Below are 12,176 nucleotides of genomic sequence, written 5' to 3' on the forward strand. Positions count from 1 at the left end.
CCATCTGGAATCATCTTCAACCTCACACAATGAGTAATATCCAAAACAGCAAGTTTAGGCATGGCTCCCTCGGCCACCTTGCATTCCTCTTAATTGTAGATACTCAAGTGGGAAAGTTCTTTAAGCTGAGGAAACCCACCAACAGAGCAAACAATTTTATTTTGTCCCACAAAACCACGAGACCGAGTAAGAGAACTCAAGTTGGGCAGTATCTTTAGTGTTGTCATGGCGACCACATGTGACCAGCTTTTTCAGGTAGCTTATAATTTCATCTTACCCTCAATATCAATGTGTTACAGAAGGATAACTCTCGACCAAACACTGAAAGCGAAAGACACATAATATTCAATACTGAAAGCATGCAGATAATCAAGAATAAATCAAACACACAAACACTAAAGATTTACCATGGTTCACCCGTTAATGAAGGCTACATCCACGTTGAGCTCCGGCAAAAAAAGCTCACTCCACTATCGGATCAAAACGATTACAACCTCGGTTTACACAGATTAACTCTCAACCCTCACTGTACAAAAACGATTCTCACCTTTTAAATCGGCCCCATAACCACAGAAACTAAAGGTCAGAGGCCAAACCCTAGAGAGAAAACATACATAAACTATACAGAGAGAGAGAAGAAAATACAGAGAATAAACAGATCAAACCAAGTAAGAGGAAGGTAATCGAAGGCTGTGCGCGCTGCTGATCTCGAGACCACTGTAGAAGATATATAGAAGGATGCAACGGTGGCGATCGGGATGAATAAAAGCACAGCAGAGCATCAACGATCGGGCACACAGCAGGCAATGCGACAATGAAGTACGTCAAGCAAAATGGCACAGCTGGTTGCCGTTTCAGCCATCCACTCAGAGGCCCAAAACGCTACCGTTTTGGGCGGCTCTGAGGGTTGCTGAAAAGACCCTCCAGCCCCTATGCCAAACGCAGCGATATTGAAGCTTCATCAAAGTACAACAATCTCCACCTTGAAGCTTCAGTATGTAAGGGATACAACAATGGAGCATGCTAGAACCTTTGCCATCATAGCTCTTGTTGGTTATTCCTTCAACCAACCGTGACATGCAGCAAACTTAGACAGTGTCTGAACTTGGCTGCAGTTACAATTTTTGTACCCATATTAGCTGGGTTATTTTCTGTAGGGACCTTTTGGATAAATACCTTTCTCTTGGCGACTTGGTCCCTTACATAATGGTATTTTACATCTACATGTTTTGTCCTTTCATGGTAAACAGGATTCTTACATAAATGTATAGCACTTTGGCTATCTGAAAAAACGGTCACCTTACCTTGTAACATCTGGATTTTTGTAAGGATACCTTGAAGCCAAATGGCTTCCTTGAAGGCGTCAGTTACAACAACATACTCAGCCTCAGTAAAGGACAGGGCCACCAGCGGCTGTAATTGAGACTTCCAACTTATACAGTTACCACTTAGGGTAAAGTAATGGGCTGTAGTAGACTTCCTAGAGTCTCGGTCACCTGCAAAATCAGAGTCTACAAAACCTACCAAATCAAGAGTATCAGTTCTTTTCATGTAATTCAAGCCAACATTTAAGGAACCATTAATATACCTCAGTAAAAATTTTAGGGCTTCCCAATGAGGCTTCCCAGGGTTAGACATATATCTACTAAGTAAAGAGATTGAAAAAGCAAGGTCTGGCCTAGTACTGATCATGGAATACATGATGGTTCCAATTACATTTGCATAAGGAATGGATTCCATTTTTAACCTTTCAGAATCTGATGTTGGACACTGGGCTTTAGACAAAATGAAGTGATGTCCTAAGGGTGTATTAACTGGTTTGCAATTTGACATTCCAAATTTCTGTACAGCCTTTAATAAATAATCATGTTGGTGAATCTTTAGACAACTTTTACTTCTATTTCTCTCAATTACCATCCATAAAACTTTCCTGACAGGTCCTAAATTTTTCATATCAAAGTTTGTGTTCAACATTGATTTAAGTTCATTAATCTTAGATTTAGATTTGCTAATCAATAAAATGTCATCAACATACAGTAGCAAATATACGGGTATATCAGAGTGAATGTAGTAAAGGCAATTATCATATTCACTTCTCACAAAACCAATCCCAATTACGAAATTATCAAATTTCTTATACCATTGGCGTGGGGATTGTTTTAAACCATACAAAGACTTTTTTAGCAAACAAACAAAATCTGGATGGTTTTTATTAACATAACCAACTGGCTATTCCATATAGATGATCTCTTCTAAATCTCCATGTAAGAAGGCAGTTTTAACATCAAGCTGTTCTAATTCTAGATCATATTGAACTACTATAGCAAGCATTAAACGAATGGTTTTAAACTTGACAACATGTGAAAAAATTTCAGTATAATCAATGCCTTCCCTCTGAGTAAAACCTTTCGCAACTAATCTAGCTTTAAATCTAAGGGGATCAGAGGGTAACATCCCTTCTTTGATTTTGAACAGCCACTTACACTTCACTAGCTTTTGTTTCTGAGGTCTTGGGACCAGTTCCCAAGTGTTGTTGGTTATTAAGGATGCCATTTCTTCATCCATAGCACACTGCCACTTAAAGCTATCTTGAGAGCTGATAGCCTCCTCATCAGAGGTAGGCTCATTGCCTCTCAAATCCATGCCTGCCACCAAGGCACAATAAACAAAGTCTGAATAGGCATACCTAGAAGGGGGTCTGACTGACCTCCTACTCCTATCTCGAGCCAACTGATAGTCCCTCAAGTTTTGCTGGGGGGAGTCATGATGCTCCACCTCAGCCTCAGGGACTTCAGTGGGTTCCTCCTGATCACTTTCATGATCAGATGATGAGTCACTACTGGGGTTGGGATTAACAGGGGTTGAGACAGCTGGCACCTCAGGCATTTCTGATGGCAGCTCCACCTGAAAGTGGGTATTAGATCCTATCACAAAGTCTTCTGTGATACTGAGTTTAGGTTCAGTTTCTGTATTCTCTAATTTGCAAGGGAAAACATTTTCATTAAATATAACATCCCTGCTTATGATTATTTTAATTCCTCCAGAACTCTTGTCCCATAGCCTATAGCCTTTAGTTCCTTCTTGATATCCTACAAAGACATACTTTGAGGACCGAGGATCTAGCTTTCCTATTGATTGATGGACGTAAGCTTGACACCCAAAGACCTTTAAATGATTCAAATTCAATTTTCTGCCTAGCCATTTTTCTTCAGGGCATATGAAATTTAAAACAGTTGAAGGGCTCCTATTGATCAGATAGGCGGCAATGGACAGGGCTTCTCCCTAAAGGGTTTTAGGCATACCAACAGTAAACATTAGACACCTGACCTTCTCTAGGAGAGTCCTATTCATCCTTTCAGCTACCCCATTTTGCTGGGGTGTGTTCCTAACAGTCTTGTGTCTGGTGATGCCTTGAGAATTACAGAATTCATCGAAATCTCTATTACAGAATTCTAATCCATTGTCTGTTCTTAAAAATTTAACCCTCTTATCTATCTGATTTTCTACTAAGGTCTTCCATACCTTAAATTTTTCTAAGGTTTGGTCTTTAGTCCTAAGAGGAAATACCCAAACTTTTCTAGCATAATCATCAACAATGGATAAGAAATACCTGTTGCCACCAAGAGTTGGTGTTTGAGAGGGACCCCACAGGTCTGCATGCAAGTACTCTAGGCATACCTTCGCCAGGTGAGTTCCTTTATGGAAACTCTGCCTGTGTTGCTTGCCAAGGGTACAAGGCTCGCAAAAGTTTAGGGACTCTGCAGACACTAAATCAAGATAACCTTGAGAAGACAGTGCCTGCAGACTTTTCTGACTCATGTGACTAAGTCTCAAATGCCAGAGATCTGTTTTATCAGTTTGAACAGTACATGCAGATGAAACACGATAAAAAGAACAACCATTTAACACATACAAGCCATGCCTTTTGGTACCAGTTAAGATTAGGTTATTATTTTTAAACACATGCATGAAACCATTTTTAGCAGTATAAGAATAGCCTAATTCATCCAGAGTACCAAGAGAAATTAAATTTCGTTTTAGACCAGGCACATATCTGACCTTAGTGAGCATTCTGACTTTGTTATCATGCATTTTAAGGGTTATGTCTCCTATTCCTTTTATACTACAAGATTGGTCATTGCCCATATAAACAGTGCTAGATTCTTTGTCACTAAAGTTTTGAAACCATGTAATATTAGGACACATGTGGAAAGAACACCCAGAGTCCATAATCCATTCATTAGCTACAGTTTCATCAGAGACAGTCAAAACTTCAGCTAAGGTATTTAAATTACTTGCAGCTATGGTTGCATTACCTCCTTGTTTCTGTTTTCGTAAAAGGTCATAGCAATATTTTTTAATATGTCCCTCTTTCCCACAATGATAGCATTTCCACTTAGGTTTTTGTTTGCCCTTCTTTTCTTTATTTTTACCCCTATTCCCAGAACCCCCAGATTGATCTCCATTACTCGAGTTGATTTTCTTTTCTAATTTGCCTTTTACAAATAAGTTATTAGCAAGCTTCTTGGATGTATTCAATTCAAGTTCCCTAACTTTAATTCCAGATATGACTAAATCTAGACTAGGTACAATTCCAGTATATTGAAGAGCATGCTTGACTACATTATATTCTTCTGACAATGAGTTTAAAAGAATCATAGCCTCACTGGTATCACCCAGGGCTTGATCTGTTCCTCTTAGTAATAGAGTAAGCTTGGTGAACTCATCTATGTTTTCATCCATAGATTTAGAAAAATTCATTTTAAAATTGAATAACATTCCTTTTAAATAAACTAAATTAGGAGCAGATAAAACAGAATATAATGATTCCAATTTGTTCCACAGTTCAATAGGGGAATTTATGCCATCAACTTTACGAATAACACTATCACCAAGGTGTAAGAAAATAAGATTAAAAGCTTCTTCTCTTACCTCATTAGTTCTAGCCAACTGATCTGCTGACCACTTTCTGTCGTCAGGCTCAAGTGCAATAAGCACTTTGTGATGAGAGAGCAGGACTCTCATCTTCTTTTTCCAACTACCGAAGTCATTTTTTCCGTCAAATGTACTGATATCATATCGGGTTGATGTCATCTTCGCTTTGCACGAAGGAACCCTAAAACCCTAGACGCTGACAGAGACTCACACAGCAAACCCTTGACTGACAGAGACTCACAGCAAACCCTAGAGCCTTAGACCAAAACAAGTAAAAGAGAAATATGACTCGGAAGATGAAATAGCACAGGCTCCGAAAACCCTAACGGCGAATACCAGAGAAATGGCTCTGATACCACTGTTACAAAAGGATAACCCTCGACCAAACACTCAAAGCGAAAGACACATAATATTCAATACTGAAAGCATGCAGATAATCAAGAATAAATTAAACACACAAATATCAAAGATTTACCGTGGTTCACCCGTTAATGAGGGCTACATCCACGTTGAGCTCCGGCAAAGAAAGCTCACTCCACTATCAAATCAAAACGATTACAACCTCGATTTACACAGATTAACTCTCACCCTCACTGTACAAAAACGATTATCACCTTTTAAATCGGCCCCATAAACACAGAAATTAAAGGTCAGAGGCCAAACCCTAGAGAGAAAACATACATAAACTATACAGAGAGAGAGAAGAAAATACAGAGAATAAACAGATCAAACCAAGCAAGAGGAAGGTAATCGGAGGCTGTGCGCGCTGCTGATCTCGAGGCCACTGTAGAAGATATATAGAAGGATGCAACGGTGGCGATCGGGATGAATAAAGGCACAACAGAGCATCAACGATCGGGCACACAGCAGGCAATGCGACAATGAAGTACGTCAAGCAAAACGGCACAGCTGATTTCCGTTTCAGCCATCCACTCAGAGGCCCAAAACGCTACCGTTTTGGGCGACTCTGAGGGTTGCTGAAAAGACCCTCCAGCCCCTATGCCAAACGCAGCGATATTGAAGCTTCATCAAAGTACAACACAATGTTATATGAACTAAAGTTTTCTAGTGTCTGCAATTTGCTCAAGTATCTATTCGTAACTTACCTTTCGTATGCAAATTACAAGGCAAAGGGAGATAAAGATGCGTCAATTCTTCCATTTTCCATAGCACGTTTGGCACGCTAATCCCAGCATCTGTTCGCAAGTCAAGTGAGGGTCTGCAAACATCTTACTTAGGTTGTCTATTGTTGATGGAAACTCTCTGAACTTAGTATTTTTTAAACTCACATATCTCAAAAGGATTAGATTCCCTATTTTTTATTTTTTTGGCAGATGTTGTCAAATCTTACACGAACCTAGTGTTCTTTGAAAATTTAGAACTCTCAACAGCTTGAAATCCTTACAGAAACAAGTCAAGGGTATGCAAACATCTTAGGTTGCCTATTATTGATGGCAATTCTCTGACCTTAGTATTTTTTAAACTCACATATCTCAAAAATATTAGATTCCCTATTTCTTTTGACAAATGTTGCTAAGTCTTACAGAACCCAGTGTTCTCTGAAAATTTAGAACTCTCAACAATTTGAAATCTTTACAGAAATAAATCAATTCCAAGTCAACCCCTGCTTCCTAGAAGAATTGAACTTGATACATATCAAGGCCCAATAACTTGGGCTATCTCCAAAACAGTCTGCCCAAATTTGGTCTTGGATAAAGGTAGGCCTTTCGACCCAACTGCTGCTGGCCCAAGACCTATAAACACTCCTCCAGCAGCTGCCAAAGTTCTCCTCCAATGGGTGCCAGCTCATTTTCAGTAAAGAGCAGGAAGTCAGGAATCCAATTTTCCAACCTCTCTCATTAATCCATCTCTCATCTTCCCATGCTACTAAGGAGTTATTGACCTATATTTCCCATAAACTCACCGGAACAGTAGGTATTTAAGCTACCTAATGTCCTTAGGTGTCAGTTATCAATGTAATCGTGAGCTTCTCTTCTATACAAGGAAGACACTCATTTACAGCTTTTGAATTTTTGAAGAATCCAAATTATTAATCTATATCAATCTTTTTTTTTATCACTTCTTGTTTAAATATGATGAAATTTTTAACTCTTATCTAAGTGTGGTTGTCTTGCATTATCATTTAGTGACGAATTGCTCATTTCTTATTTTCCCTCTTACTCGACTGCTCTATTTTTATTATTCGACTATTCACTTGTGTTATTCAACTATCTCGTTTTGTGCTACTCGGCTACTCGAACATGATTTATTTTTCTATCAGAACTGTTCTTATGTCCCGAGTCCTCTTTTCTTGCCTAAGAAGCTGGATCCTTATAAAATCATCAATATCATTCAAATGGATGGAGGGTCTACGTATTGTACTACAACTGCTAGTTCTGCCTTTGTCCAACACCACTCTCGCACAAGGTCATGGAGTTGACAAGAATTAAACCTTCTACCTTTTATGTTCATTGGATGATCCTTCGCTAGCTTCACTTGAACCATGTATCTTTGTGCAAGTTCAGCTGAATGACGATCTGCCACGCCCATCACAGTTTCTTCTCTACTTCTTTGGTCCTCTCTCGACACAGATATAATACCTTCAGCTATCCACAACTGATATAACTGCTCTACTTCTATGTCAAAATCCTTTGGATACTGACCTAAATACAGAAAACATGTTTTCAATTGATATGGCAATTCTTGGTAGCTCAATGTCAACACTTGTAACAACCTTTCATATTGTCCATCTTCATGACCTTGGGCTTTTATATGCTAGCCAAGTGAAATTGGGTTACTAAAGATAAGGTATTAAAAAAAATATATAAAGAAGTGCTACAGATACCAGCTAGAAGATGTTATAATACAATTTACATTCTAAATAAAGAAATCGTTAACTGAACAATTAATCTTACAGTCCAGAGGATAAGATAGGATGAGAACCTTGGTGGTGGTAGCTATAAGGAATATGGACCTACAATGAATTCAACCCAAAATTAGCAATTCAGTATGTGGGGTTTTACTAGCCCTACCACTTTTGGGTCCTCCCCTAAAAATATGCCCATTTACTGGTCCTAATTGATCCACAAACCCTAAGCATCGATCCTAAACCTCTTTGTTCAAATAAAATTTGAGACCCACAAATTGTTCTCTCCCCAGTCCCATCCTACAACCAAGAATTTTCCAGAGAAAAAAAAGAGAGAGAGAGAGAAAATCTTTAGTTTCCAGTTTTGTTCTTTCTGGGCCTCAGAATTTTGTCGTCATTTGCCATAATCCGAAGAGATGATACCATGTTGGTTCCACCCAATTACATGGGGCTAGTGGGAGACTTTGACCTGATTTTCCCGTTGCCAAACTCAGTTTCTCCATGGCTTGCTTTCAAGTTTTCTTTTGAAGGTATGTATGTGCTTTAATTCTTTTGAAGGCCTATAATTAAGCATTAGGTTTATGTATGTATTCGAATACCCAAATTCACGTTTTCTTGTATATTATTTGAAGATCAAGAGCAAAACAAAATTGACCAAGATCTACTTCGAGTTGGAAGACGGTTTCTTGCTTGTATAGTTGACTCTTTCTGGCAAAATGTCCAGTATGAAAGGCCTGTTGAAAGGATTGCGATACATATCTCAAATATTTGGTAAATATCACTATTCTCTCTCTCTCTCTCTCTCTCTCATTATGCTTCGACTGTGAAAATTCACCGTAAGTTTTTGTTAAAAGTTTGTTTCGGGTCCATTCCACTAGAGAAGAAGTAATGAAACATAAGATTGAATGGGCATGCAATATGGCGTGGTCTTTCCATTTCCCCACTCCTCTTGTTTGGATTGCCAGCTTTCTTCAAATGCCATGCTCTCCCATTGAATTGAAGAAATGAAGAACATAATATGTGAAACCATTAATTGCAGAGAATGAAAAAGAAGAAATGGAGATTGGGTTCCCTACAGATGTAAAGCATGTCGCACACATTGGAATGGATGGCCCTTCCGCAAATACACCTAGTTGGGTACGTTGTTCATGTTATTTTCTTTGTCGGGTCTTAATATTCTTACTCGATATATATATGATAGATCAACACTCCTGATGAGCAAGGAAAGAAAATTGGTATTTGAACAAAGCTTTTATCTGAAAAACCCATATAAGATTTTGTGACAATACATATCCAATAATTGATTTTCTCTTGCTTATTTCATGAATATTTAACATTTCAAAACATGTTCAGATGACCCAGTTTAAAGGTAACCCAGATGGCTCACCCATGCCATCAAATAATGAAGCCAAGGATAAGCCTACACCCAACTCCTCCTCTGCCCAAGGTACCATTGCCTTAATTTCTATTTGCTTTTTTGTTTCATATATTTTCTTAAGAATTTAAGTAAAAATAAAAAAAATTGAGTGATTAGAGATATAATATATATTATAAATTAAAAAATAAATAATATGTTATTAGTTTAGAAAAACTCAAGTTAATTAAATGTTGGATATATATGTATGTAGAAATATTAAGTTAGATTAGTAATTCCCTTCTACTTTATAAAGCTAGGTTCTGTATTATTTTTGGCGGCTTTTAATTGACCAAAGTCATAATCCTTAAAAAATTCATGAATTAATGATTCTAGTGTTTGTTGTCTACTCTCCTAATTTGAGTTACTTATTAGTTAGGGGTTTACATCACGTAGAAGAGTGACTTGAGTTGCGAGCTATAAGTCTATTAAGTGATTATTTTAATGAGTATTTTGAGATTGATAGGACAATTATTAACTTTGGATGATGAAAGATAAGGTGATCTTTAAAGAAATTATAGTTTATTTTAATGTTAAAATGATTAAATATTTTTATTAGTTGTTTATATTTTATAATAATTTTGTCTTGAAACTTTAGGTTATGTCTTAACTTGAAAGTGTATATGTTTTTTTTTATTGTTTTCAATGAAATTCTTATTTATAGGGAGTGAGATTAGTAATTTGGGAATTAATTTAATTTGGATAATAGTCTATGAAATTATTATTTTTAATTTAAATGTAATTATAATGACAATTTTTTGGGGAATTCAAGCCCCAATGCCTCGAGACCGGACCCAAGCGCATAATTTATCGGATGCTCCAGCGGACTCTCCGACCCGGCGTGTGTCCAACAAAACAAGGCCATCCAGAAGGCGCCACTCTTCAAGTGGGTCAATTGGTTCCCCGACCCGAGACCCACTGGATTCTCCGCCCAAAACAAAGCAATCTAGCAAGCCTAGGCGGGCTAAGAATTCAGGCGAATTGGATTCACCAGCCCGAGACCCGTCGACCCGGTCGGCAAGACATGCCAGCGGTTCAACTCTCTCCTCGGACTCGGCATCTCAAGACCCATCCGGCATCCCAAAGTCCCGGAGAAAGAAGTCCAAAGACACATCTACTGGTGGCGGGTCGGGCAAATCATCTAGGCCCAAGGCCGTCGATCCGTTGTCCGAAAGTTTTCCTTATTCGGATCCGGGACCCGAACAATGAGAAGTGCGCCCAAATGCAGTTCTGGTTCTGAAAGCATACATATGAAGAAGGGAATGAGTGTTATTCTTTCATTCAGGCTTTGTAAATTATTCTTTCTTTCTTTTTTTCTTTTTCTTTTTATGTCAAAGTGTAACTCCTAAAATATATTTTTTGATTTCATCTTCTTAATAATCATAATGTTCGATGTGTATCTCTTGCTTGGATAGGCCATTTTTCAAGAAAATTAAAGACAATTACACAACATTAGTTAGTTTTGTGCATATGTATACATATAGATGATTCGATCTACATGTAAAGATTGTTATCATAATGTTTTGATATTGTAAGTATCTATGATTAAAACTTCGTAAATACTAATAGGTTTGACTAGAGGTTCGTAAAAATATTTAATTAGAAATTTATGAATAATTCGTAAATAAATTCGTTTATAAATATATTAATATATTTATTTATAATTTTATAAATATTATTTAATATAAAATTATCAAACTTAAATTATAAGAATAATAATATAATATATTTAAAACTATTATATATATATTAATTTAATTAGATTATCGAGTTTTTAAAAAATAATTTTAACAAATTCAGACTTGGCTTGCTAGAAACTTGTCGAGTTCGGGCTCAAGTTTAGATTTGTTAACAGGCGCTTGAACTCTTGTAGAGCTCTAGCCTAGAAATTGGCTCGCCAAGCTTGAGTTTAGTAAAATTTGACTTGTCTTAGTTCGATTCAATTGCAATCTTAGTTTTATTTTTCTTAGACCATTCAAGTGGTAATTCAGTTATTGAGGTTTCTCTTTTTTATCATTTAACTTAAGGAACAATCGACCCTCTTCACATACAATGGTTGATATATTTGTTTATTTATTTGCTTAAGGGGTATTTGTTAACCAAGATAAAAGGGAGAAAAAGTTACATATGGAAAACATTCTAGATATTTGACATTTTCAACGTATTTGATCATTTTTAAAAAACCCTTCACGTGACCTCTTATCTCCCTCTTTCAAGATAAATTTATTTTACCTCATCCCTCAGATAAATTTATTTGACATTATACAAATAAATCTCAATTACCTAACCCCTTGTAGGATAGTTAATGTCATTTAATACATTTTAAAATTTTAAATTTATTAAAAAAAATTATTTATTTAAGTTTTATAATTAATGTTATTTAATATATTTTTAAGTTATCATATATTTTGACAATTTTTAAAATTTAAATGACATTATTCATTTCACCAATTTTTAAATTTTAAATTTCTCCCTCTCTCTATATTTTATTAACTAATATAATTCTTTTCACCAATTTTTAAATTATTTTATTAAATTTTATATTTTATTATCTAAAATATGTTTTGGCTATTTTTAATTATCTAGGTGGAATTATTGTAATTCCAACAATAATTATTTATACTTTTCAACTCTTTTTAAATCTATTTTTGAATATGAATTTAGAAAATAAAATATTATTTTTTTTATTTTTGACAATTCATATTAATCATAAAATACTATTTTAATCGTAAATTTGTTATTGATATTAACAAATAATTTTGAATGAATTTGATAATAGAGATATTTTACTTAAAAAAACTCTTATATTGATGCTTATCATATGTATTAATAAACACATATAAAGGAAAAGTACAATTATCAGTGGATTCCAAAAAATTTAACAAATAGTCTGATAGAAATCTTAGAATACTTTCCAATCTTATCTTGATCATTCTATATTTTGATTCGAAAAGTATTCCA

At 36.0% G+C, this 12,176-nt stretch overlaps 1 protein-coding gene across 1 annotated transcript; it reads left to right on the top strand.

Moving 5' to 3' along the window:
* The first annotated feature begins 42 nt into the window (after window positions 1–42).
* Window positions 43–10,642, top strand: LOC127799577 (CRIB domain-containing protein RIC10). The gene is made up of 5 exons (XM_052333727.1): window positions 43–8,331; window positions 8,434–8,572; window positions 8,841–8,938; window positions 9,155–9,248; window positions 9,988–10,642. Exons 2-5 carry the CDS (start codon window positions 8,518–8,520, stop codon window positions 10,422–10,424), a joined length of 684 nt encoding a protein of 227 aa, XP_052189687.1. The 5' UTR covers window positions 43–8,331; window positions 8,434–8,517; the 3' UTR covers window positions 10,425–10,642.
* The last annotated feature ends 1,534 nt before the right edge of the window (window positions 10,643–12,176 follow it).

The sequence above is a fragment of the Diospyros lotus genome, chromosome 4 (assembly GCF_014633365.1).
Source record: "Diospyros lotus cultivar Yz01 chromosome 4, ASM1463336v1, whole genome shotgun sequence".
NCBI classification, from domain to species: Eukaryota; Viridiplantae; Streptophyta; class Magnoliopsida; order Ericales; family Ebenaceae; genus Diospyros; species Diospyros lotus.